This window comes from Cynoglossus semilaevis, chromosome 20 (genome assembly GCF_000523025.1).
Source record: "Cynoglossus semilaevis isolate Cse_v1.0 chromosome 20, Cse_v1.0, whole genome shotgun sequence".
Lineage (NCBI taxonomy): Eukaryota > Metazoa > Chordata > Actinopteri > Pleuronectiformes > Cynoglossidae > Cynoglossus > Cynoglossus semilaevis.
In genome coordinates this window covers 14,075,506-14,103,315 of record NC_024326.1, presented here as the reverse complement: position 1 = coordinate 14,103,315, position 27,810 = coordinate 14,075,506, and the positions used below count along the sequence as shown (strand labels likewise).

The window sequence follows — 27,810 nt, the reverse complement described above, 5'->3', positions numbered from 1 at the left end:
AGATTAGGAGTTTATTGACATATCGATGTTTCCTTTCTAAAAATATATAAATAAAAAATGTCTCCTCCCTTTAAGAATCGTGACGCCACCATTCGAGGCTGTGTCTCAATACCTGATTGGCTGCAACGTTTGCCCAATCAGGGGACTCCTTTTACAGCAAAGTTGTTAACCCCCAACAGTAGCACTTTGGCTTCTCGTCCTCCTCCTCCTGCAGTTCCACGGGTATACTACAGGGAAAAGAAAACATAAATATAAAAGTAATTTTTTTTTTTTGCAGTTTTGTGTCGTTGTGTCAGCGGACTGGAGGTTAACCTGACAGCGGTTCTTTCCTCTCTCAGACTCAGGCAGAAAGTAGCTTTAAGCTAACACGGCAGTGTTTGTGTGTCTGGAGCTGCGTCGTGTTTCTGGTGGCTGACGTTTTTTTTTCTTCTTTACTTCTGACTTTGCACTAATGTTGTCCGTCTGGGCTCAACCTTCCGCCCTGTCCTCAATCGTCGACCTGGTGAGTATTTTCGACCTTTGTCGACGATTAGATCCTATTGTAAAGGCCCATTCTGGGGGGAGAAAGACTTGTTTCTTCTCAGTCTTTTTGCATCAGATGATTTTCATACACGCAGTCAAATTCCAGGCTGGTCAGCTGGATGTAATTCAAGAGCCTTATAAAGCCAAGTTCCTCCTCATCGTCGTGACAGAGAGGGTTTAACGTCGACGTGAGGAGGTGAAGGAGGTGCGAAGCATTAGTTGTGTCATTTAAGGCAGGATAGTTAATGTCAGAAACCTGATCTGAGGACCAGGGAGAGGAAAGATCAGGAGGTGGAGGAGGTGCAGGTTAGAAGCTAGAACATAGTCTAACACAGGGATCTCTCAGGTTTTTCAGGCCAAGGACCCCCAAACTGATGGAGAAAAAGACCAGGGACCCCCTGCTGTATGAAATTGTGTTTATATAAACACAGTGTACCGTGTTGTTGTGTACATTTGTGGACTCCCCAGGGTTGACCTTTGCTGTAAGGTAAAAGTCTGTTCCTTTTTCTTCTTTTGAGCTTGACATGGTTGAATCATCTGGGTGTGTTCATCTGAACCCCGTCGGCCTTGATCTGCAGTCTAGTCTTAGTCTAGAACTAGAACAGATTAGATCAGCCAAGCTCAACAAAGACTTCACAGGCCCCAAGTGTGTTTTAATGCACTTAATCATTTGCTTACAAGATTTAAAGCCCAGGAAATGAGCCACAGGGGGCGATAAACCACCAGAGGGCGACTCTGTGGGGCCAACATTAGCAACCGGACCCAGGAAGTGGACCTGGACTGTCAGTGGACCACTAGTGAAATCCTATAATATTTCCCAAATACAAACAAGTACCACAAACCAGGGACAATACAGGAACCAGATTCTTTTCCACCACAAGGATGAGACCTCAAGTACCAGAACTGTTTGCTGTTCACTTCATCATCGTTCACTTTGCCTTTGTTCTGCATCAGTGTTTCTTTACTTGTTGACATTTCTTCACTTTTAACTGCAAATGTGAAACCCTGACGTTGCAACACTACCACCTGATGGTGGGAAGCCATTACTATTTGGGTCAGAGAATAAAGATGCATGTTGGAGGTATTATTTAATGGTCGTGTCTGTAGCAGTGTTGTCTTTTATTGATAGAGATGCACTGATTGCAGTTTTTATTTTGCCTCATTCCAACTTCTGATTTTTTTTTTCATTAATGTGACTCACAGATACTGATTTTTGCTAAACTCAGTTGAGTGTTCTTCAGTGTTAAATTATATTCTACTAACAAGTATAACAAGTAATCTTGAGAACACAGGTTCCCTCATAAGTTCATCAACTTTCAAAATGTCTGCAGTTTGTATTATTGTTGTAGTGACTTTGAGAAATGAGAAAAATCCATGACCTCTCACTGGCACTCTGTATGTTTTTGTTTGTTTGTTTTTTAACAAATCAACACCCATCTGGTGGCAGAAAGCCCGGTGTGGTGGTAGGAGGGCAGAACCCAACATTAGTTCTACTGAAGAGCCTAAACAGGTGGTTGAATATTTACCTTTTGCTCCACCCAGAGCAGCTTCCTGCCCATTTCACTCATTAAAAGCCACAGTTAGGTTTCTGTGCTACTGTGTTGTGTCAATTGTTGTATTTGTGTTTCATTATCTGACCAACCAAACTGCTGTTGTGATGTCCTTTCTCTTATATCTACTGATTTTTTTCAGCTTCATATTTCATTTACTCCCAGGTCCTCAAGATGCTGTCTGTGGACTTCATGATAAACAAGCTTCACTTCACCTGGTTGGACACAGGTTAAACCCAATAACGACAACAGGTAAGGTTTAAAAATCCAGTTTAAACAGGTTACATTGATTTTTGGTCCCTGGGTGTCCTGATTCCTTGGTTGTAAATATTCAAACCAAAGTGTTACATGTGTAACACCAGATACAGACATGCTCATGTCCTGACCTTTGGAAATTGAGATTCGTTCCTTGTTCGACCACAAGAAGGCAACGTTGTTTCCTTTGTAAACATGTGGAAAGACATTCTTATACCTACAAGTATTAAAAACTAAAAATCAAAGAAGATATATCAAGGTATTTGTATTTACCTGTGATTTTATGTTATGTGTTCCAAATGATTAATCAAGAAAACGGCATTGTTGTTTTGGGTACTTATTTCAGACAGAGTAAACTGTTATTTTATTTTTGAATCATTGTATTTTCTATCATTTATACATTTTTCATATTTTTTATAGAAAGCTGAAAACAGCAGGCTTTGCTTTTTAGTAACCTGAGATTAATATTACCACAACCATCCTATATGTCCAGGTAATGTCTGAAATTCCATCAACCTGGCAATGTAATAAATTTAATTAGTGAATTAGTAAAACAATCACTTTTTGAACTAAAGAAAAGGTGTCTGTATGCTTCTGCTGGCAGAGGCTATTTTTAACAACTGAGTTTCCAAGCCAAATTTATTTTAATTGTTGTTATAATCATCCACCAATATGTTCTTTTGAAAAGTCCTGGAATTATTTTATTTTTATTATGAACTCATTGCGGTACATGTGCTATTGTCTATCTTACCATTTAATTTTCCTATATTTTGTATTCAGTACGATTTCAACTTTCTGTATTTTTGTTTACTTTGAATCATTGCCATTTGCTAAACTTAAAATAACCTCTTTGGGTTTTAAAATAAATTCAAAAAATTTAATTAAAAATATCATATATCATAATATATGATTTTAAATGTGGATCCATGACATTTTGTATAAGCTGTTTATGTTGACTTTAGGTATTTATATATTATAGTTTAGTGTTTATATTTTTTACAATGCAGTTATACATTAAGTCACTTTTTGCTAACATTTAATCATTGCACACATTTAACAAAGCCTCACAGATTTACTAAATGTTACCAACGCTAGTCGGGTATTATTAGTCATGGCCGCGGTTAATTTAAATAATTAATCTTTGTATGTGTGGATAGAGAAGAGACGGTTTTAGCCACACTTTGGCCCCTTCCCTTCCCCCCACCCCCGCAACGCGCAAGCGCCCGGGACCGCGTGGGAATGGTCGGTGCGGGAACTGGGGGGTTGGACCCGCTGCGAGCGAAACAGCGCAAAAGAGTTTTAAATGTCCGCCATGTTGTCCATGGCGTACTGAGCCAACGGTAGGGAGCGGAGCGTCAGAAAAAAACAGTCCGAGAGAGAGCGACCGAGATCCGGGCCTTCCCCCGGCTCCGCTGGCGACGCCCTTTATACGAGCAGGCGCCATTCGAACGTCAGAAAAAACAGAGATTAACCGCACAGAAACATCAATGAAAGCTCCACTCGACACCGTTGTGGATTTAAGGAGATCGGACAGATTTATATCGACGCTCGAGTTGTGAAAAAAATGAGTAAATTGTCGTTTCGGGCGCGGGCGCTGGACGCTTCCAAGCCACTACCCGTCTTCCGCTGTGAGGATTTACCGGACCTACACGAATATGCATCCATTAACCGGGCTGTGCCGCAGATGCCGACGGGTATGGAGAAGGAGGAAGAGTCGGTATGTGGCATTATTGTAAAATATAGACTCTAGTTTAAATTGTATTTATATTTACACTATCATAGTCGTCCCTCTTTTTTCCTGCGCCAGCTTTCACAAAATGGCGGCCAATTTTCTTTGAAGAAACACGACGGTTTATGGTGCAAATTGCGATGGTGTGGCACCCAAACGGCTCATAATGGAAACTGAGAATGTTTTGTGTCTTTATTTGCTATAATATTGTGCTTTTAGTGTAACATTTTCACACCATGCAACGGTCCGAGTACAAAGGAGTCATGTGACCCGAGCAGTGCCGACATTTTGTGTCTCCTGTCAGTGTTAGGGCCCCAGTGTTGGCGTAATTACATAGAACCAGAGCCAGGGGGAGCTGGAGGCCTCATTTATATGCGTTGGCTGTGGCGCCGGCAGACAGATGTCAACACCGCTGCTGCTGCCATTTATTTATGTTTGGTTTAAGTCGCGTCTGCGAGTAATGGAGGTGCGATGTGTTTACAGTCTTTGTCAGCAAGTCTGTGTGGAGACGCGTTTCCTCAGTGAAAGTTGTAAATAGTCGCTGAAAGTTAATGGTTGTGATGTTTGTGCATGTGATGGTGTATATCTCTATATTTGTATGGAGAATGTTACCCCACACTGTGGACGGCCTACTGTAAGTCACAGTTTAAACGGGAAATAGAAACCATAAAAATACTGCGTTATTAAGCTTAAGTTACAAATAACTGTCCGAGCTTTAGAGCTATTATATCAGACTTTTTAGTCACATGAACTGTAAGTTTAATGGTGTGAATACTTGGAGAGAGGAGAGGCTATAGAAACAATTAATTCTAGAACAGGGACTTAAATCGAGGTGGTAGTATCCATAAATGAAGCCCAAGAAATAAGTCACAATAATTGTCAAAATAACCAACTACAAATTCTTCAGTAGTGAAATAATGTTTAAAGGTTATAACATGTAGTGTGTAATGTTGACATAGGTTCAGATTTTTTATTTTCTTTAGTTTGTGCCAAACAGTGAAATACAAACTCTGTCTAATTCGTATTATTTAAATAGTAATTCTTATGACATATTTTTGTCATACTATTCTTCCTATTCTCTGACCTACTGTGACTATAACTGTACTTTATCTGTTTATTATTTATCACCATTTATTATTATTTATGTATTTTTGCTTTTTGTATTTTTACTGTAGCGTGATTGTTGATTGACTGACTCAAATTGTCACTTTGACTCAAAAGTCGCTTTGGATAAATGCGTCTGCTAAATGTATTGTAATGTAATAACCATCACTAGGTATCTATGGCAGCTGTGGCTAGTCTAGCTGGCTTAACCAAAGTTTGGTTGTAAAGGCCACAGTAGTTAGGCATGGGTGTCTGAGGTAAAAGCTGCTGTTTTATTCATAGACGACACATTTCGACCGGTCTGCCTCCTTGTTTCTGTAGAAGGTCAGCGTCTGAGGTTCATTGTGTCAGATGGTACAACAGCCTCTATGATCGGTGACACGTGGTACTCAGGAGGGGACAGGTTGCTGCTGTCACTTCAAAGTCTACCCTCAGCTCAGCTGGAGTGCTCTGTTATGCAACAGTCATTTTTTCATACAAAGTGCTTGGCAGCAGCTCAGACTGCGTCCACGCTGTCACTATTGAATGGTTATTTTAACATTGAAAGCAGCCTGCTGGAGACAAATAGTTTTGGCTCTGGAGCAGAAGAGGGGAGGCTAATGGTGGAGGTAGTAGTGTCTTCTGTGTGTAAGTGTGGAAAATGGGAAGGTTTGCTGATTAATAGGAGGCCAGCCTTAAATATGTGGTTTATTATCTATATACAAGTAGTAATGTTGTCACAATATTTGAAGCTTCCTGCTGCATACTCTTTTATGATGTAGCTGTGTTGTACAAACACGTGTGTAACTTTTTTTTCTCTCTCATTTTTTTTAGTTTTTCTTCCTTGATCGTGTGTGTCTGTGGTTGGTTTCTGTATTTATGACCCTGTGTAACCAGCTTTTGCTTAATTACTTATGGTATGGGTTCTAGTTCCTTACCCATAATGACTGAAATGTTTTCAATAGTAAAAGATAAATAAATGCGTGTTTTGCTATAGCACAGGGTGGAGGCTACCTTCTGAAGTCCTGTTCCAGCACTTAGATTTGTAGTTGTCTGTGTGGTTATGTCTATGTAGATTCTCAGTCATCCAGGTCATGGTCAAGGTTGAAGAATTCTGTTAGGCAACAGTTGCCGAACAGAATTCTTCAGCCTCTGTGGTTATGTAGCCTTGCAGCACGGCTTGTTTTCCCTTCAACATGTGGGGCATATTTGTTTTGTGTTTCATTTGAATGAAAGTAGGGTCACTGTGTGGCCACGCTGGGAACCTACAGGTGTCTGTTGTGTTTGCTCTGTTTTTTGGATAGAAACTGTTTTTGTACTCATTCACAAACACACACAGTGGCTGTGTGACCTTGCTGGTTAAGAATTTGGGTCATGTCATGTCTCCATGAGTCAAGTCTCTATAGAGTTCACACTGGCAAAGTGAAAGTTGCTCTTGTCAGCTGTTTGCTTTTCCTCTCCCTCTGTTGACAGTTGTGTGTTGACATACATGTGGACAGCGTGGGAAATTTAAAAATTCTTTGTTTCTGTTTTTGAACTGCTAAGGATGTGGTCTTTGTTTCTGTTTTTGAACTGCTAAGCATGTGAAAAAGCCAAAAAGCTGTGGCCCAGTGTCTTGTGTTTATTTCCCTCCACACTTAGACATCTCTCCCACACAGCATGGAAATGTAGTTTGGGCTGTAGTCGTGCATCCCTCGACAGCTGTAGCAGAACAGTCCCTGTGACTGTCCATCATGCTAAGTGGCATTTACAGTGTCTGGGACAGTATCTGTCAAAGGCCAGAGCAGACACGATGGAGGGGGCTATGGCTGGCTCAGCAGCCCTGACATTGATCGATATGGTCATTTTAGGAAAGCTATTTCTGGACTTGTGTGTGTTGTGAGAGCCAGACGAAAAGAGAAGAGGAAGTAGTGCATGTGCGTGTTTGTGTGTCTAACAGTTATCCCCTGAATTGTGACCATTCACCCCAATCTGAGTTTATTCATACTCAGGCAAATACCAGCCATCGGCAAAGTAAACAAACAGGCTGTTTGATTAGGTTTGACAGCTGATGTGATATTGCCAAAGGCGTTTGATTTATGGGTTTCTCCCTCATTGTGGAGAAACCTGCTGAGGAGGTTTGTATGTCTGAGAGGACAAAATGAGGGGAGCCAGGGAGGAACATAACGGGAGGTTATGCAAGCTACTTTTTTGGAACAGAATAACACATGATGTCATAAATGCAAAGTACCATTGGTGCCATTGGGTTTAACAGACTGTAGAATATTGCTTGTCCCAAAAGTCCAAATGGTGTTGATGAACATGGGGCTTGGGGAGACAGTAAATCAGATTTAATGCTGCAGACTGACATGGAAGTGTACTGAAGGTCACACAGAAAGTTTACTTTCCAAACTCACTCCAGAACTTCCCTTTTGCCAGCATTACACATACAATTCAGACCAAAGAAGGTTCAACTTTTATTGGTCTGAATTAGACTTCCTCTAATGCACCTAGTGGTGTCAAGATGAAATGGAACATGTTTATATCTCGAGGATGTAGCATGACTTGTAATATTACTACGTAAATAATCATTTTAATTAGTAAGCCATTTTAAAATAAAGATTACTTGATTTATCTGGAGGTTTTACAGTTTCAATCATTGATGTCTGACACTCTTTAAAGTACCCTGTAGGGCAATAAGAATAAAGTAGTATTTTAGAAGTATTTTTTACTGCATTCATGGTGTTGGTAAATAATCTGGTGGTCCTGATATAATATAGAAAGATCTGCTCTGTGTGATTTCCAGCCTGGTTTAACCCTGGAAAAATAATTCACTCTCTATGTGGCTGCTACTAAAGACAGTCAACAGTTTCATGTGGTGCACACACATAGAATCTGGCCTTGACTTGACCTAAATACGTATGCATAACTTCTGTCTCCTGTATTTAAATTACATTATTTAAAAAATTGTACAATTATCTCAATCTCTAAGACTATGCAGCTCTTTGCTCGGTTTCATGCGGGTCTTACGTTAATGTTGATTTTTTTCATTCAGAAGTGTAAAGACATCCTGTTGGTAATAGTTGGTCATTCTTTCATTCATCTTTTTTTTTTTTTTTCTTGACACAAATCCTGTAGCCCATCCCCTACCCCCACCTGCTCTTGTGCTACTGACGGTCGCAGGGGAAACGACTAATAGACACACACACACCTCTTCTCCCCAGAGGGCCATTTGTACGAGGTCGGCAGCACGCTGCTTTGTTGACAGACTGCCTGCCAGTGGCTGGGTGCCCAGCTTTGGGCTAAAGACTCACTACTACCACTGACTGGAACTGTTCAGACAAGCAGGCAGCCAGAGAAGCAGTTCATCAGCCTGCAGGCCCGTCTCCCTCTCCTCCAGCCAAATCCCCTCCCTGCCCTGTCTTTCCATCTGACGGTTTGGCAGCAGACTCTTGTTATACTTGTAGGGTCGTGGAGGTTGACTGACAAAGCATAGTAGGGACTGAATAAACAGGAGGCGCGTTCTGATTGGTCCCTACAGCTCTGTTTCCTCAGCTTGTGATTGGTGCCTTCAATCTCCTGCAGTTCGTTTTTGCCCTCGACTGCTGTTATCACAAAGGTAGAATGGACCCAACCCCCTTGTGTGTTTTGTTTAGGATACTCTCTGGGCTGTCCCTGTCTCAGAAAGACTCTCTAGGCTCCATGAATATTCTAGCCACAAAGGTTATTTTAATGTGTGGAAGTCACCACACCCTCCTTCACATATATCTTGTCTTTACTTATCAAACTGAAGAAAGTCATTACAGGACTCCAAATATGGAGGCCATTGTCAATGAGCCAGTCAAACTAACCAGATTAGCAATAGGTTGTAGTGGTATTGGTTTGATGGTTTTGTTGTGGGTCTTTTGGAGGCGTGTGAGATGGGGTTTTTTTTTTAAAAATGTATTCAATTTCTATAAAAGGATTGTACAGTGTATTTTATGTTTCACATTGTTTATAACCTATATGACTGTGCAACCATTGAAAATTGAATTTCTTTTTTTATTTTGCAAAAAAAAAAAAGATTTGAGTTCAAACCTCAAGTTCTGAGGAGTGATGATTCTGTCTGTAGTGAGGTTTTCTTCATCTTTGGTTGGTCGTCTGCCAGAGTTCTTCGCTGCTTTTTGTTGACAAACTGATGTGTAACAAGTTGTTGTGACAGTTGACTGTGCAGTCAGACAGAATGTTTTGTGATTAACGTCATCATGTTTGATCATCTTTATATATTGACCTTTCTACTACTACTGTCTGCTGTGGAGCCTAATATTCTATAGAGATTAAAATGCACATGTGTATTGACAACACAGAATGCATTATAGATGTGAGCTAAATATCAATAAATGTATTGTATAATAAATTCATTTAAGCTGTTAGTCAAACATGTCAACAGTCTTTTTTTTTTTTTTTTTAAAGAAGAGAGTATTCTGTTGGAACTCATCCTCACCTCTCTTACTGGTGTTTCTGTCTCTGTAGGAGCACCATCTCCAGAGGGCCATCTCAGCGCAGCAGGTGTATGGAGAGAAGCGTGACAACATGGTCATCCCAGTCCCTGAGGCAGAGAGCAACATCACCTACTATGACTCTCTGTACGCTGGAGACTTCAAGATGCCAAAGCAGCTCATTCACTTACAGCGTAAGTGTTCTGACTTCTTTAGTAGCACGCCATATGTGATACAGAAGAAGAATGATGGCTTTGATGCACCATATCAACCTTTTTCATTCTACTGTCACTGCCTTTTTTCTGCTTTCAATTACTTTGAATGCGTGAAAATATCCATGTGAAACCGCTCATCAAAATGAGGGTCTGCTTTATCATATCTGTTCACTGGGTCCAGTGTTTGCTCTGAATGTCTTAAAGTGATGTGCTGCATTCTAGACTGAAGACACTGACAGTAAAAGACTCATTGAATGTCTTAAAGTGATGTGCTGCATTCCAGACTTAAGACACTGACAGTAAAAGAAGAAAACTTCTGTCAGAGAGTCCCTTGACTGTCTGTGTTGTGATAGAGATGATTTTATTATTTGGAAAAGAATGTCTTTCAATAACTGCACGAGTCCCTTGACTGTCTGTGTTGTGATAAAGATGATTTTATTATTTATTTATGATGATGAGATTGCAGCAGGAAGAAATAATTGAACCTCTGGATTTGGAGCTTGTACATCGGCAAATACTTGGATTAGGTCTGTAGAGATGCACCTTTTGTTGTTGCTGAAAACAAAGCATGGCTGAGTTAAAACAAATGATTATTAATGGCTGTGAGTGGTTAATAAGAAGTGGATTGTTTTGAACTGTGATTGTTGTCTGTGGTTTGACCCAGTTTTTTCGTGGTTCGTTCAGGAACAAACAAAGTTGAATATAAAATAAAACAGAATGGTTTATCTGCATACTGCTGGGCACATGAGCCATTTTTCATTCAAAATAAAAAAAAATATATCACCTATTTTACCAATTTAATTTATTTTGACTATAGCTGTGTGTGTTCTGTGCTTTTCAGGGTTTTTTTTTTGGTCTGTTTTTCTATTTAAAGTGTCTTTGTAATATGTATAGAACATTCTTCTCTTTAAAAAAAACCCTGCAAAAGTTGTGTATTTCAAGAGCAGTTTGTACATGGATGTTCCCTAAGGTGACTGAGAACCACAGCAGCGAATTCTGCACATGTTTGTTAAAGATATAGGTCAGTGGGTTGATGACCTACAACAGCAACTGAGGACAAACAGAGAATAGCTGCTTTATTCACTTGACAAGTTGAAACAATCTCTTTCCCCTCTGGTTTTAGTAGTGTTATTAAAATGGCTACATCTTGGTGCAGATACACTGTCATGTCTGTAGGTTAAACACATGAGATGAATGATAAATGAAACGTATTCTTTTCTAAAGTCTCCTTTATTTTACCCCAGCTTTCAGCTTGGATACAGAGCAGCCCGACTATGACCTGGACTCAGATGATGAGGCTTTTGTCATCAAGCTGAAAAAGAAGATGGAGATCAGCTTTCTGCAGTTTGAGGAGATGATTGATCGGCTGGAGAAAGGCAGTGGCCAGCAGGTTGGCATCACCTTCACTTGAACTTGATCTGCTTTAGCAAAAGTCAATGATTGTCCCGTTCGTACTAGAAAATATTTCACAGAAAAGTTTGAGCTCCTCACCACAGATGTATCACATAAACAGTCCTGTCTGACGCTGACCTGTGTCTGTGCTGCTCAGCTGGTGAGTCTCCCTGAGGCCAAACTGCTGCTAAAGGAGGACGATGAACTCATCAAGGAGGTGTATGAGTACTGGAGCCGCAAGAGGAAATGCAGCAGGGCCAACGCACTACTTAACAACATCAAGCAGGAGAAGCGTGACGGTTCCAGCACAAGTGACCCCTATGTGGCCTTCCGGCGGCGCACAGAGAAGATGCAGACTAGGAAGGTTGGTTTACTTGCCACTCCTTCCAAAAATCCTGTCATATCAAAACAATGTTATGGGCTTCAACATTTACCGTTTCCTGCAAAATGAAGCTGAAGTTTGATATTTACTCCTAAATGCTTTTCTACACTCCATGCTGTGTGTCTGGGGTTTTATTTTATTATCAAGTTGAGCCTTTTACCATCTAGATTTTATAATGGAGGTAGAATAAAAAACTGTTCAAAGCTCAAGATTAAAACTGTTGGATTAGTAAAAAATTGTGTGAAGAAATGTTAAAACTGTTGGATTAGTAAAAAATTGATTGTGTGAAGAAATTTTGCCTTTAAAAGTAGAAATGGTTGTTTTCTATTCTGTCAGTTAGCTGTGAGTGGAGTGATTATTACAGAGGCCATAAAAGTAAATTTACCTTTCTCTGTCTGGTGCTGCAGATGTGGAGAGTGTTGATGCTTTTATCTGACTCATTTTAAACTTCAAACTGGATGCTTTTATCTGACTCATTTTAAACTGAAACGTTTAAAGCTTCAAACTAACTTGGCTCAACTCTTCCATTTAAAGGATAAATACGCCCCCAAGTGGCCATGTGAAGAAATTAATGGAGTATTTTTGAATAGTTTTTTTAATGTTCTGTTCTTAATTTCATCCCTCTGTCCTTCTTTCTTTTTAGAATCGTAAGAATGATGAGGCTTCCTATGAGAAGATGTTGAAGCTGCGCAGGGATTTGAGTCGAGCTGTCACCATCCTGGAGATGATCAAGAGAAGGGAGAAGAGTAAGAGGGAGCTGCTGCACCTCACTCTGGAGATCTTTGAGAAGAGGCAAGTCCAAGACACGCCATTCTCTTCTGAAATGAAACCAAATGTGGCAGTAAATTCATGTGAAAGGATTTGATGATTAGTGATGATGAACAATATCTTTCCTTCTCAGAAACGTCATGTCAGACTTTGGAGGTGAGGTGATGGCTGAGGTTTTGGCTGAGCGGGCGCTGGTGAGGCCACAGATCATCCCTCTGGTCCCACTTACCAACCAGTACAGACACCAGGATCACATGGACCTCAAAGACTACAAGTCAAAGGTCAGCCTTGTGCTGTCTGGGAATACACATCCTCCATTCAGAGAAATATGTGGCCACATTAAGAAATGCACAACAAATGCAAAACATGTTATTAGTGTGCAGGCAGAACAGTGGTGGTAAAAAATTGTAAAGTATTATTCACAGATAAAAATACAGTGGAAAACCGAGCTTTGAATCAGACATGTGAGTTCAAGTAGCTCTGAGGGTAAATCTCTGGTTTCTACAGCCTGACAAGATGGAAGTTCCACGACCGAAGAGGAAGTACGAGAAGAAACAAAAGGCTCTGCCGCTGTTATCAGTGGCTGCTCACCGCGGAAGTCCTGTTGTCTTTAACACCAAGGACCTCAACCAGTATGACTTTCCCAGCTCGGACGATGAGCCATATTCCCAGGTATATACACACACACACACACGCGCGCGCACAAAAGAAGTGATCATAAAACACAGCACAGACATAACGTAGGAGGCTGACACGGACATATACTGAAATATATTCTCATTGATCCCACACCTGTCAGTGACCTAACACTGATCTGTATCCACAGCTGCACTCGGGCTCCTCAGAAGCAGAGGAGAATGACCCAGATGGGGCCTACGCCTTTCGGAGGAAGGCAGGCTGCCAGTACTTTGCTGTAAGTTACTTTGTAACTGTTCACCATGTTACAAAGGTGACATCACCTCAATTTTGAACGGCTGAGAAACAGCCAATCACTGACCCCACATCACAAATATAACATGAATCGTTTTGGTTTTCCAGGCTCGTCAGGACCGTGTGGGAAACTGGCCGTGGTGTGATCCTTTGGAAGGCGGTTTGGCAGAAGATCGGTTTCGCTACAGTCTCACTACACTCACAGTGCCACAGCGCTGCTTGGGCATGGCCCGCCGGCGTGTGGGACGAGGCGGCAGGTCAGTAAACCACACTTATCAGCTGTGTGTTGTTCTGTGGGACACAGAACATTTCGTACCTTGTGCCACGATCCTGAAGATGTTTACTAGTGGGTTTTTTTTTTGTTTTTGTAAAAAAGGGAAGTAACCAAATGTGGTTGATCCAACAGAACCTGTCCTGGGACTAAAAATGGAATTACATCATCTTCCCTCCTTCTCTTTCAGGATATTGCTGGACCGGGCACACACAGACTACGACAATATATTTCATCGCCTGGATCCTGAAGTTCTTGACTCGCCTTGCTTCCCCTCTTCCCCAACTCCCACCGCAGCTACTTTGCGCTCTTCAACCACCGACAAGCTCGCCAGTACCTCAGAAACAAATACCTCGGACAGAAGTTCCACTTCTTTCTCCAACTCCTCCTATTTCTCGTCCTGCCCCTCATCCACGGACCTCAGTCAGATACTGTTGAATATAAAGTCGTGCCGGTGGAGGCACTTTAGACCACGGACACTACCACTGCACGAGCTGGATAATGCCCTTCCGCTTTTTAGGAGGTTGAGTCGGGGCCTGAAGCCCCCGTCCAGAGCATCAGGTGGAGGACAACCCTACGGCTCTCAGCGTCCAGGCAGGGCCATCCCTGCACCATCACCCGTCGCTGGTAAGTTTCTACAAACTGATACGCTTGACATTCTGACTACGTTGATGTTTTTTGTTGTTTTGAAATTCCACACTGTAGAATGAAAACCTTGAACTTAACCGACCGCAGTTTATTTCATGCGAGCTGTTGTGAAGTTTTTTCTCTCTGATGCTGCCTGGACAGTCCTCCAAATGCACTGAGAAAGTTAATGGATTTGCTGCTCAGCGTTTAGTCTGCATTACCTCTCCACAGTCCACAGGTGTCAGTAAAGGGGGGTTTGATCAATTCATCACATTCCCAGGATTTCTCATGATGTGTGGAGTTAGAGGAGCTCTGTGTGGAACTTTAGCTAAATGCCACAGGCCTCTGGTGGTGGCACTGCTGGGGCAGTAAGGCAGTGTGCGCGTTGTTGTCGATACAAGAGGTTTTCCACAGAGTTTGTGTTGTTGTTGTGTGCAAAGTATCTCTCAGAAATGAAATCACACCGAGTGAAATGATAACGTCATAGAATCGTGTGGAAAAAGTAAAGTTTGGTGACAGCCTCAGCAAACCTAAAACATGTAGTAGTTTTGACTAAATGTGTTGATTTGCGCATGAAGCGTCTCTCAGACGAGGGTGGTGTCTTTCTGTATCTGTGGAGGATTCTGGGATATGTCAGCCTCTGTCGTCATCATGTTTTGTGACCTGACAGGCAAACTGTGGTCATAGTCACTGGTTACCTTATCAGGTGTATTTTTGTGGCAGCTGTAAAATCATTTTAACAATCAAAACATGTATTGAAAATCAGCTCGGTGAGACACTGGACTAATCAAAACATGTATTGAAAATCAGCTCCAATCGACACTGGACATCCTCAGTTACACAGCAGTATACACTGGTAACGGCATTCATTAACATTTAGGCATTTGGCCAATTATTTGTGGGAAAGTGGCGTAGGAAGCAGTAATGACATTTATAGGCTGTGATTAAATTCACCACAGAAACTCTGTCCACATTAAAAACTGGAGGAGAGAACTGAGACATCTCTGGGAACACAGTGAGGTGGCATCCCTGTTTGGTCCAAAGATCTTTGCTTCGTGTCTCCGTGTCACAGCAGCTGGGCGTTAATCAATGTTATTACTCTTACCAACCCTTTAGCTTTGTCCCAACTCTGATCTACAATCTAAGGCTGTAACTAACCCTTCAGATTTGTAACCACACTGTTGCCTTTCTCAGCTTTCACAGCTGAACAGTACCAGCAGCATCAGGAACAGCTGACCCTGATGCACAAACAGCAGCTGGAGCAAGTCCAGCTGCAACAGCAAGCCAACAGCACCACCACTGCCAACAGCACACAGGTGAGCTTGTCCGGCCCAATGCCCTTCTCAGCCCTCCATCCCACCTCCCCGTTCTCTTCTCACTTTTTTTTCCACCCTCATACAGGGCTTAGCGAACACGTTGGACCAGGCCAGCGCCCAGTTTGCTGCCTCAGCGCTCATCACCGCCGACCAACTGCTGGCTCTAAAAACTAAGGAGGAGCTATCCCTTGGAGGCGGAGTCAATGGCATCCTCTCCCCTTCAGGTATGACATTTACACAAAGACTACCTAAATCAGCACAGTTTACACCAGTCTAATGAGAGAGCATCATTTATATGGAAAACTTATATGAAGCCCCAGCACAGGTTTGGATGAGCTAACTTTTTGTCTGTGGTCTTTAGACCCAGGAAACATAGAGAGTGACCAGATGAGGACAGGATGAGCAATGAGCATTATCAAGAGGAGGTTGAGGGGTTGGAAGACGAAGTCAGAGAGGCAAAGTGATGAGATGGTGAGGAGACGATGTTTTAGAACGACGAGTGTGAAGATGGAGCAGACAGGACAGAACACACGGTCCTCCTGCAGGTTTTTGTTTCATAGGTCTGGTGAAAACATGTCAGTGTTAAACATCTTTATGCAATCAAACCATTTAAATGGTTTTTTTCTGACCTGTCACAAACTACAGGAAGCAAATGGCCAAGTGTAAGCAGAGTCAGCCACTGTTTTAACACTGTTAACTGAGAGAGCAGGTTAGACCACATAAAAAACAAACACACCCACAGCACTGTCAGCTGAGCACTGGAAACTGGCCTTGGCAGCAGCAGAGATGAGGAAATAAACTGAGAGGAGAGAGTTAAAGAAAAAGGGTCAGAAGTTTAAGCCTTACTCAAAACTGGCAGAAACCTGACTTTCCTCAAGTCATTTTTAGTCTCTCTTTATGTGAAGTGTAATTTCAGACTTTTTCTTCCAAGATATTTGATAATCAAGACCTTCAATCCCCCTCCCCTCTATCACAACACCCCTCATCCCATCGCCCGCCCTCTTCTGACCCCTCAGGTGTCTATAAGGGCTTGCACCTCTCAAGCACAGTGTCCCCGTCCCCAGCTACCCCGGCTCCTCCCGCCACCTCCCCGACACCCACCTTGCTCCATCCCTGCACCACCAGCTCCGCCTCTGCCAACAGTAACAACAATGGCAGCGCCCATCCCGCTAACAACAACACCGCCACCACTCAGGTCCTCCTAGGCAACAACAGCCTCCGTCTTGGCGTACCAACTGGGAAGCGAGTTCACGCACCACGGACACTGAGCACCTCCATGTCGACATCCGCCTTAAAGTTCGCCAACGCCAACTGTCAGAAACCCATACAGGGCTTAGCGAACACGTTGGACCAGGCCAGCGCCCAGTTTGCTGCCTCAGCGCTCATCACCGCCGACCAACTGCTGGCTCTAAAAACTAAGGAGGAGCTATCCCTTGGAGGCGGAGTCAATGGCATCCTCTCCCCTTCAGGTATGACATTTACACAAAGACTACCTAAATCAGCACAGTTTACACCAGTCTAATGAGAGAGCATCATTTATATGGAAAACTTATATGAAGCCCCAGCACAGGTTTGGATGAGCTAACTTTTTGTCTGTGGTCTTTAGACCCAGGAAACATAGAGAGTGACCAGATGAGGACAGGATGAGCAATGAGCATTATCAAGAGGAGGTTGAGGGGTTGGAAGACGAAGTCAGAGAGGCAAAGTGATGAGATGGTGAGGAGACGATGTTTTAGAACGACGAGTGTGAAGATGGAGCAGACAGGACAGAACACACGGTCCTCCTGCAGGTTTTTGTTTCATAGGTCTGGTGAAAACATGTCAGTGTTAAACATCTTTATGCAATCAAACCATTTAAATGGTTTTTTTCTGACCTGTCACAAACTACAGGAAGCAAATGGCCAAGTGTAAGCAGAGTCAGCCACTGTTTTAACACTGTTAACTGAGAGAGCAGGTTAGACCACATAAAAAACAAACACACCCACAGCACTGTCAGCTGAGCACTGGAAACTGGCCTTGGCAGCAGCAGAGATGAGGAAATAAACTGAGAGGAGAGAGTTAAAGAAAAAGGGTCAGAAGTTTAAGCCTTACTCAAAACTGGCAGAAACCTGACTTTCCTCAAGTCATTTTTAGTCTCTCTTTATGTGAAGTGTAATTTCAGACTTTTTCTTCCAAGATATTTGATAATCAAGACCTTCAATCCCCCTCCCCTCTATCACAACACCCCTCATCCCATCGCCCGCCCTCTTCTGACCCCTCAGGTGTCTATAAGGGCTTGCACCTCTCAAGCACAGTGTCCCCGTCCCCAGCTACCCCGGCTCCTCCCGCCACCTCCCCGACACCCACCTTGCTCCATCCCTGCACCACCAGCTCCGCCTCTGCCAACAGTAACAACAATGGCAGCGCCCATCCCGCTAACAACAACACCGCCACCACTCAGGTCCTCCTAGGCAACAACAGCCTCCGTCTTGGCGTACCAACTGGGAAGCGAGTTCACGCACCACGGACACTGAGCACCTCCATGTCGACATCCGCCTTAAAGTTCGCCAACGCCAACTGTCAGAAACCCAAGGTCACTACAGCCTCGGCTTCACCACTGGATATAGTGCCCAGGTGAGACTTGCAAGGTCACTACAGCCTCGGCTTCACCATTGGATATAGTGCCCAGGTGAGACTTGGTGAACATCCTACATTTTGAATCATGATGGCAGAAATGTTTGGGTGACATTGGTGTTTTGCTTTAAGAGGGTACTGTTTTAGTTCCTGTGGTTGAAGTTACATTATAGTTAAATTTTCTTAGCACAAACCAGTAGATCTCAACACTGCTGTTTGATTGATGTCTCGATAACCTCTGTTTGTTTGATGTTAAAGAAATCTGCTACTGATGTTGAGATACTTCTTGCATTGATTTTGTCTTTTTAATGTATTATATACAGGTCATTTAATTGTAACTAAAACTTTTATTAAAATAACTTTCAGTCCATCTATGGTCAGTATACAGTAGTTCTATTTCTAAAATAATTTGGTAATTGTCAAATTATACCACAACAGATTTCATTAAGTTCATTCATTTCAACTACAAGATAAATGAATAACTTTATGTTAAACACCACTATTTTTTTAAAAATGTAACTGAATGAATGTACGTGGTGTGTGAGTTTATTCAAAGTCAACGCTCAAATGTTTGACAGTTTTTGTTTTTTTGTTTTTTTTAGGGAGAACCATGAACAGGACAAGCCAGCACTGAACAGTCTGTCAGAGAACACAGTGGCCATGGAGGTTACGTAGCCTTGTGTGGCTGCATCTTCTGACTTTTTTTTTTTATATAATTTTTTTTTTACTGGTTGGGATTTCTTTTCGGTGCTATGCATCACTTGGTAGTCACCAATGCAAATGGTGGCAGGATGAGCAGAGCCTGGGTTTCCATGGCAACCATTTGGGGACATAATTGCAATGCTCATCTCGTACAAATATTTTCTTTTCTCCCGCACCCTGACCACGGCCCCTCCCTTTCTCCCCACATTCCCTTCTTTGTTACTGTTAATAAGAGATCATCTGTAAATTCTTAATATGGCAATTATATGTACAGTACTGCATATTTGTAATACCCTATGCCCCGCCCCCCTGATTCTTGTATATAACATTACTTGAATACAGAAATGTTCATTTGTGATGTTTTGCACTCGAGATATTAAAACAAAAACGAGAGAAAAAAATCAAATTAAAAGAGAAAACGACAAACTGCAACTGGTGCGAAATGAGGTGTGATAGAAAAATGTTTGTCATCATGTGCATGGTGCGGAAACCTGCTGTTTGATCTATTTATTGTGCCGTGTTTACAACCCCCCCGGCCCCCTCCAAACGTTTTTTTATATATATAAATATATATAAGTCATTGTAATTCTGACTGGTTCCCCCCTGCTGTGTTTACGGTTCAGCTACAACTCTGTGTTTTCTTTATCCTTTCATTTCTTTCTTTTGGATGTTGTGAACCTGGCCAAGAGAGGGCGTCTCACCGTCTCTGTCTGCAGGTAGGACAGTCAGGCAGAGATGAAGAGACAAACGTCAGATTTCAACAGAGCTGTCACTTTTAACCTCTAAGACGTTTTAGTACAAACACATTTAGAGCCTAGCTTAAAGTTTGTGGTGTAAAAACCCTGACTGAGTTCATCTCACAGCACAACCTCCCATTTGATCGCTCATGTTGAGATCAAATGGGGGGGTTGTGGTCCCAACCTGGACAGTGGTATCAGCTCCAGTCTTTTCAGTCTGGGTTTTCTCTTCATTCATTTTTCTGCTGCCTCCACCTTTGCTCCAGACTGCAGTTTGTTTGTCAAACCTTTACATCTGTCAGAGTGGTTGTAAACAGGCGGATGGTTTCCCAACAAACACCTCGGCAGCAAACCAGTGCTGTGTGGTACTTATCCCTCGGTCCCAACATGGGTTGAAGTCAGATAACTGTTATTTCAAAACTGCTGTCCAAGGAAGTAATCAGGCTGCGTGGGAAGAATGTTTGCTCCTGTTTTATAAGTTCTGAGTGGAACATTGTGTATTTTGTTTCCCCCAGCGAAAACAAAAGGCCAACATCTACGCCGCCTGGTGGTCAACTTATTTTATTGAAGTGACAGCCCTGGTGAAAAGTTGTGGTGGACATCAGTTTGCCAGTTTACACTCAGCTCTTCCATAGCTTTTTTTTTTTTTAATTGTTGTTCTGGAGACAAGTAACAAAACAATGGGGATGAAGAATCTTTCCCAGAAGACTTTGCTGCTTCTGACGTATCTAAGCACTATATAATTTTTAAAAATTGAATGATGCTGCTTTTGTATGATTTCAGCCTGTGGTTTGCCACCAGTGGCTGTCATTTCTTTGGTTTTCTTTAAAAAGATAATCCCCCATTTCCCCCTTACCAATTAAAAAATATTTTTGTACGTTCCACTATGTTTTAATTTTAATGCTCCTCACAGAAGACTTCATTCTTTTGTTACTTGTTAATCTTAAAAAAGTATATATATAAGGGAGTAAAAAAAAAATGCAGTAACTTACATTTATCATCATTCCAGCTTCTCCATAATACAAAAGACGTGTATTAATTGGGAAAAAAAAATAAAATACAAAATTGTTTTCTCTACTTTCTTAGAACTCCAGAAGGCTGAAAAGCCATGAAAAGTTATCGGGTGCCTTTATTTGGGGGGAAAAATGAAAATATAAAAAAATCTTTCTAAAATGCTCTCTTCTGTGAAGAGTTTGGTACTGAACAAGGCTACTTGTAGTTTTTCTTTGTCTGTACCACAGTCCCGGTGCCCATTCCAGTGGCCCAGCTGATTCATGATTTTTTTATATATCTATATATAGTCTCTTCCACCACAACACACACACACACACACTCATTGGGAAAGACTACGAATTCTCTTGAATTGTCACAAAGTGAAATAAAAATACAGGGCATTAAGTGTCGTTGATGGATGTGTGGTTATTTATTTATTTTATTTTATTGTTTGTTTTTTGGTTCTCCTTTGCTCCAGTGTGTCATAGAGTGAACAATTTGAGTTGTGTGACAGTGGTGCCATCCACTGGCCAAGTATCGCATGTCACTTCAAAGTCTCCACCTTTAAGGGGTTCTATTGTGGTGTTCGTGCAGGATTGTGATAAATGTCTTCAACACATAGTGTATTGTCAGTAAGATTGTAGTATGTGCTGTCAGTACTGATGGCAGTATTGTAGTATCTGATGTCAGTACTCCTGGGTTCAGCGTGGTCTGATGTGGTGTTGAAGTACCCTGACTTCAGGGTCTGCCATTGGAGTGAAGTCCAAAAACTAGACAACTTTCAAATTCCCTGCTGTGTCTCTGCAGTTAATGATGTTGTGCTGATGCCTGATGGGTATTTTCTAATGAACAACTCTGTTGTTGTCTGTGCTGTCTTTATCAGGTTCCATCAGCAGACTGTTGTAATGAACATTAAGGTCGTGGGCTCTGACCACCCCCTCAGTGTCTTCTGTCTGACCTTCACCACCAAATACCCCAACTTTAAGTAGTACAACTACAACTGCTGCTGAAATGTCATTATGAAAACAGAGAGAGGCGAAGTAAGTAAACATGACTTCTAGATACCTCATTCCATCCTGATAGGAATCGGATTCTCCTTTATACCACTAGGGGGCACAGCATCGCAAATGTAAGTAATTAACTACAATAAGAAGCGTCGTTGGAGCCGCAGGTCGAGGTGAGTTTCCTCTCCGCGGTTTAAACTCTTTTCTGTCGAGGTGAGTTTCCTCTCCGCGGTTTAGACTCTTTTCTGTTTTTCCCACATACTTAAAGACATTTTCCACAACAAAGGTTGGAGTAGCATCGGGAATAACTCTCTCTAAATAAAATTCCGCATGCTAATAATGCTAAGTGGCTATGTTGACGCCCCATAACACGAAACACGTTTCTCTTGGCGTGAAATTGTTTCAAAAAAAATTCAGGAAATATTTACATTTTCTATTTGGACTGAATGGATGGATTTGTTGATGGTACAGTGAGAACGGACGAGTGACTAGTCCTAGTACTGCCGTAAATGACAACGGCTGTTGAATTTTTTTTAGCGGTTCGGAGCTGGAGTTGGATATTCTGTATTGAAGTATTTGTTTATTTCTAACACCCTGGACATTTGTGCTTGTGTATCATTGTGCACACTCTTTATGTGTGTTTGGTTTGATATATATATATATATATAAAAAAAAACCCGTTGAAAAGCCTTAAATACAGCAGACAAAAAAGTGTGAGTGGGAGATTTAAATATATTGATATCTGGCTCCACCCAGTGGCCAATATGGTTTGTCAATGCACTTAGTTAGTTAGTGTGCTATGGTTACTTTTTTAAAAATACAAAAGTAAATATAAATGTGTATAAATATAAGTATGCATACAGTATACATGTGATTTTTTTTGTTGACTACAGAGAGGTAGAGGTCTTCACAGGAACAAATACTTTCTGTTTGAATCTATCCAAACAAAAACCAGGATCCAGGTCACAAGACCTTCAGACCTGCTAGAATGAAAAAAATGATTCTTGACACCTGATCTGAAACCAAAACCCTGCGCTCTGTTCTTCAGCCCTGATGAAACTGAAGTTGTTGTTTTTGGGATCAGTTGATAAAATTCTGCTCTTGGATTTTAGTTTATTTCATATTTTTGGTGTGAAGCCTGAGATTTGCCCAGACTAACTAATAACAGTCGTCCTCCATCTTATTTTACCCTTTATTTGTTCAGGGTGGAGGCAGCTTGTGCATTTAAAGAGTTTTCTCTGGAACTCCGCGGCCCGCCCTCACAGTCACAGACCAGGTTTGTTAGAAATTGAGCAAATACACAGAAATATGTGGAGGTTAGGTGTCCCGATCCTGTGAGGGCAACAGACTAACACAGCGCTCCAAGTTTCCTCTGGTGGTCGGGGCTTCCATCCTCTGTCTTTGACTGTAGAGACCCTCGCATAATGCTCGTCTGTATACTGTCTAAGATGCTCAGCGGTTCTCAATCTACGGTTCGTGTAGGAGTACTTGGACTATGGACAGTGATGTCACTGTTATAGGTTGTAGTAGTACTTCAATAGTCTAATATTATCAGGAACAAATTCTCTTCATATTTTGTAGTTAATAAAAAAAATTGAACTATATTTATCCCATATTGTAAGCATGTGGTTCCTCTGGGAATCAAACCCAGGACTCTCATGCCTTTGTTCATACTAGTGGTACTGGTACAGACAGATTTTTTTCAGAGGTGGGTCAGACTGGTACAGACTGGTACAGACTGGTACAGATTGGTACAGGTGTAAGAACTCCTGTGACAGCTAGAGGGCAGCGTCTTGTCAAAGAGCGTCAGGAAAAAGACATGTTCAAAAGTCTGTGGTTCATGGCCATCAAGTTGGCTGCTGCAGGATAAAGAGTGAGAGGTCAGAGGTCAGGTTGGTCTGGTCAGGTGAGCTGACCCTGAAGACTGGCCCGTGAGAACATTACCCTCATCAACAGAACAGAGTTGCTTTCAAGTTGCTGTTTTTAAAAAAAATTATTAATTTAATTATTATTAACACATCAACTTTTTATTGTTAACTTGAATCAAGTGACAGAAAAAATAGCAGTTTGTGTAAAAAAAAAGGTAAATGTTTGGGCTGATGTAAACCTACAGCTGTGTCTGCATCACGTCTCTGACGACGGGATTCCATTCAAAGTTCAACATCATTGACTACAGTGTGGAGGAAGAGTTTACTGCCACTGTCTGTTTCTGCCAAAACCTCCAGACAGAAACTGAAGCTGGTTTTTAATCCGTCCGCTCTGTAAAATGTCTCGGGACATTCAGAAACTCAATCCCCAGAGATCCTGGAGCACCGAGGTGAGTTCTCGCTGTGTTCTCACATTAACGAGGTTGAGAAAACGTAAAAAGTTGTGACACTGAGCCAGAGCAAAGAAGAAGAAAGATTGAGACTCCCACAGACGAAACCTCCAAAACCTACTGCAGTGGGAGGACGTGGATCATCAGAATCCTAACGGACAGACCTGAGAGAAGACTGTGACCAAAGATGGCAGTAAAACAAGAAGAAATGTAAGACTCTGTCTCCAGAGACAGATTCAAGGACCTCATAGGAGACCCAGGTCCAAAAAGACTACAGCCAGTGAATGGACACTTTAAAGGACGTTCACTTCTACTGAAGGTCGTCAACATCTCTAAAATGCTCAACTCTGTGACGTGTTTATAAAAAAAAAAATCCTTAGATCCTGTTGGACATCATTCCCGTGTTCAGTTTCAAGAAGAAGGACTTCAGTTTGCACAGGCGACATTTCTTCTTCTTCTTTTTCTTCTTCACGTTCTTCTCCTTCTTGTACACACCTTGATATTTTTCCTCCTCCTCCTCATCCTCCACCCAGGGCACCCAGGCGCCGCTGTGATGACTGGGATTGGCTCGAGGGTCGTCTGGAGGGAAGTAAACCGGAACGGCGGTCTGGTTGTAGTAGGCCAGCCGAGCCAGCAACTGTTGGACTACGTCCGGCCTCTGGTGTGCGAGGTCCTGCCGCTCGTACGGGTCGGCTGTGATGTTGAAGAGCCAGACGTTTTGATGTTTGGATCGGGAGTGAGACGAGAAGGTGCGTTCAAGGTTCCACCAGCGACCAAGTAGAGAGGGGAGAACCTGAGGAGAGGAGATGGAATCACAGGAGAGCCATGGCACAAACACACCACCAAACAGAAATCTGACAATAAATATATGTAATGAAATATAATAATCTTCTAGTTTAAATGACCTCATAATTGACTAAACTCTGGGCCTGTTTAGTTGAAGACAACGCTGATATACTGGCAGGAATTGAAGAAAGACGCTGACAAAGATCTTCAACAGCTCTGATGATTTATTTATTTTTTTCAGTTTTAATAGCCATCTGCTGCCACCTAGAGGAAGAGTATTTAATTGTTCTGCCTGTCATGCATTGACGAACAAAGAAAAAATAATTTGTAATAAATAATAGTTTTACAGACCAAGTCATTGAAATTTGATCATTTTCCAGGGCACTTTGATACACCAAGTTCTCCTGTTATTTAAATAGATGTTTACGGTTCAAATACCTGTGGTGGGACCCAGTCTCCATGGCCTGGATCTCCTGTGAGCAGCTTCCAGTCTCCCACTCTGATGGCAGCCTGGATGGATGTGTCCCACACTGGCTGAGGTTCTGACTCAGGTCCTGGTGGAGGATGGCGATCGGGCTGAGATGCTGAGGAAGGTTGAGGAACAGACTGAGGTCCAGATGAAGGTTCAGGATCAGGCTGGGATCCAGATGAAGGCTGAGGATCAGACTTTGGACCGGAACAAGTTGTTGGTTGAAATGTGGGAACAGATGCATCTGTCTGGGACTGGTTCTGATCCTGTGATGTCATCCTCTTGGACGTTACCTTTAGTTTTGTGGAAGTGGATTTTGATGATCCTGACCATGAAACCTTCTTCTTTTTCTTCTTCTTCTTCTTCTTCTTCTTTTTCTTGTGGCTAACCGTCCTCCTGGATTTAGACTTTAGATGAGACTGGACCAGAGGCAGGGATTTGAGGTCGGACTTATCGGTCACAGATGGAAGGACACTGGGGGTGGACTTGAGGTGTGGCTGGTACTGGGACAGTGACTGCTGTTGGAAGTAGGTTTTGGTCTTGGGTTTGGGGAGAGGTCTGGACTTTGGCAGTTTAGAAGAAGGCTTGGACTTTAGTTTGGATTTGGGTTTGTCAGCGTGGTTGGAAAAGGTCTGAGGTTTCCTGGTGGACTTCAGCTTGAGGGCCTGCTTCTGGTTTGGTTGTTGCCTCTGGAGCTTCTTCTTTGGCTTCATGAATGGTTTAACCTTGGACGTGCGGCCTAGAAGAGAGACACAGGTGAGAAAACTCTGCCAAGACTCAACAAGAGACGACGAGTCTCTGAATGTCTGTCACCTGGAGCTCCTCCTGGTGCCACCTCCCACTTCATGGTCTGAGCAGGAGGTCTGTGCAGGGGGTCGATGTTGTGGAGGATCTCCTGACGAGGAGACTCCTTCCCTTCACTGATGGTCGGCCAGACGTCGAAACCATCCAGACCCTGACTCTGAGGAAACAAATGTATACAGGTGACAGGACCCCCCCCTCACCTCTGTCATCAGTAGAGGTCAGTCTGCACTGACCTGGCTGATGTTGGCTCCAGCCAGGTTGACCAGTGTAGGAAACCAGTCGGTGATGTGGAGCAGATCCTTGGAGATCCTTCTTCGGCGTTTCAGCAGGGGACTGTGGACAAACGCCACACCTCTGACCCCTCCCTCCCAGTACGTGCCCTGAAAAGACAACATTTTACCCAAATTCATCCCCCCCCCCTCAACTGTTTGGCAGACAGAGTAGCCTGGGTTACCTTGCGGCCCCTCAGGGGCCAGTTGCTGCCTCCTGTGAACGGCTGCGCTCCGTTGTCAGTGGAGAAGATGATGATGCTGTTCTTGTAGTACCCGTACTTTCTCAGGGCGTAGGTGACGTTTCGGACCGCCTCGTCCACCGTGGAGACCATGGCGGCGAACTTCCTCCTGGCCACGTTGGCCATGTCACGGTAGGGATAGATGTAGGTCTTAGGAGGCTGAAGAGGAGTGTGGACCGCCTGGAGGAGAACGTCCACGTTAGCCCTGTCTGCAGCAGACGGTGACGGTGACTAGTCTGAAGAAGGTGTTTCTTAGTAAAACGAGGGAACGTGAGAATGATTTTAAGGCACTTAAATGTTTGAGATGTTTCAGGTCTGACCAGGAAGCTCTGAATTAAAGGGTTAGTCTGAAGTGAGATCCTGATGCTGGGAGAACAAACACTTGTGTTTTTCTAACTCCTCTGACGTTTCTACCACCAGACGATGACTCACAGGCTCCTCCCCCTCCTCAAGGGAGAGCAGCAGGACGAGCGGCTTGTCTTCGGGGCGGTGCTCCTCCAGGATCCTGCGCGCTCGTTGGGTGAAGAGCAGGGTGGAGTATTTCCCCTCTTGGCCCCAGGCCACGCCCTCATCGTGGTGGAGGTCGTATCCACACAGGCCGGGACCATCGCATGAGCTGTAGCTGCAGGAGGCAGGCGGAGAGACGTGAGTGACGGCCACGCGGACCAATCGGTGATGGAGAACGGCTCCTACCTGTAATAATCCACACTTCCTGTCAGAGAACCAAAGAAGCTGTCGAATCCTTTCCTGGTGGGCAGACAGGCTTTTCTAGAAAAAAAAAAAAAATAGTTATTACCATCAATATTATTGTTAATAATAATAATGATGATTTCACTCCATACAGTATAATGTGTGTCTGTGAGTTGAGGTCTGGACGCAGTGACCAACTTAACCTCTAGGTGGAGCAGACCGTTCCCTGAGCTGTTGAAAGTCCACTGATGTGAGATGAAAACTGGGACCAGTCAGTTGAACCAGTCAGTCGGACCAGTCAGTCGGACCACATCAGTCGGACCAGTCAGTCGGACCACATCAGTTGAACCAGTCAGTCGAACCAGTCAGTCGGACCACATCAGTCGGACCAGTCAGTCGGACCACATCAGTCGGACCAGTCAGTCGGACCACATCAGTTGAACCAGTCAGTCGAACCAGTCAGTCGGACCAGTCAGTTGAACCAGTCAGTCGGACCAGTCAGTCAGATCAGTCAGTCGGACCAGTCAGTCGAACCAGTCAGTCGGACCAGTCAGTCAGATCAGTCAGTCGGACCAGTCAGTCGGACCACATCAGTGTCACAGTGGACTCTCTTTGTTCACTCTGTCTGTGTCTCTGGGAGCAGACGGCCAAGATCAACACACTGGATGTGTGTGTGTTCACTTCTCC

The 27,810-nt window shown here is 43.0% G+C and overlaps 2 protein-coding genes across 4 annotated transcripts in view; one reads left to right on the top strand and one right to left on the bottom strand.

Annotated features, from left to right (window-relative positions):
- Nucleotides 1-15: 15 nt before the first annotated feature.
- On the top strand, nucleotides 16-20,957 carry LOC103396773 (enhancer of polycomb homolog 1-like). 2 transcript variants are annotated; one of them, XM_008334997.3, is made up of 16 exons: nucleotides 16-502; nucleotides 2,238-2,324; nucleotides 9,631-9,790; nucleotides 11,056-11,201; nucleotides 11,361-11,567; nucleotides 12,229-12,377; nucleotides 12,487-12,634; nucleotides 12,861-13,025; nucleotides 13,180-13,266; nucleotides 13,392-13,540; nucleotides 13,745-14,181; nucleotides 15,376-15,497; nucleotides 15,583-15,721; nucleotides 16,514-16,966; nucleotides 17,759-18,110; nucleotides 18,713-20,957. In XM_008334997.3, exons 3-16 carry the CDS (start codon nucleotides 9,691-9,693, stop codon nucleotides 18,783-18,785), a joined length of 2,727 nt encoding a protein of 908 aa, XP_008333219.1. In that variant the 5' UTR covers nucleotides 16-502; nucleotides 2,238-2,324; nucleotides 9,631-9,690; the 3' UTR covers nucleotides 18,786-20,957. The 2 variants fall into 2 exon arrangements, with proteins under 2 accessions (XP_008333219.1, XP_008333217.1); XM_008334995.3 differs by lacking the exons at nucleotides 16-502; nucleotides 2,238-2,324 and adding an exon at nucleotides 3,258-4,044.
- Nucleotides 20,958-22,431: 1,474 nt separating this feature from the next.
- The window catches only part of LOC103396812 (arylsulfatase I-like), a 9,962-nt gene continuing 4,583 nt past the window's right edge, over nucleotides 22,432-27,810 (bottom strand). Inside the window, exons 5-11 of one of the 2 annotated variants that reach the window (XM_025052582.1) lie at nucleotides 27,127-27,201; nucleotides 26,888-27,055; nucleotides 26,377-26,620; nucleotides 26,156-26,302; nucleotides 25,932-26,079; nucleotides 25,088-25,857; nucleotides 22,432-24,656 (exon numbers count right to left, since the gene is read on the bottom strand). In XM_025052582.1, coding sequence (XP_024908350.1) covers nucleotides 24,240-24,656; nucleotides 25,088-25,857; nucleotides 25,932-26,079; nucleotides 26,156-26,302; nucleotides 26,377-26,620; nucleotides 26,888-27,055; nucleotides 27,127-27,201 — 1,969 coding nt within the window. In that variant the 3' untranslated portion in view covers nucleotides 22,432-24,239. The remainder of the gene's footprint in view (nucleotides 24,657-25,087; nucleotides 25,858-25,931; nucleotides 26,080-26,155; nucleotides 26,303-26,376; nucleotides 26,621-26,887; nucleotides 27,056-27,126; nucleotides 27,202-27,810) is intronic. The other variant, XM_025052581.1, reaches the window with a different exon arrangement.

Coding starts and splice junctions, on each gene's coding strand:
- LOC103396773 (XM_008334995.3), top strand. CDS start 3,892: ATGAGTAAATTGTCGTTTCGGGCGCGGGCGCTGGACGCTTCCAAGCCA. Junction 9,791..11,055: donor GCAGCTCATTCACTTACAGC/GTAAGTGTTCTG, acceptor ATTTTACCCCAG/CTTTCAGCTTGGATACAGAG. Junction 13,026..13,179: donor ACGATGAGCCATATTCCCAG/GTATATACACAC, acceptor CTGTATCCACAG/CTGCACTCGGGCTCCTCAGA.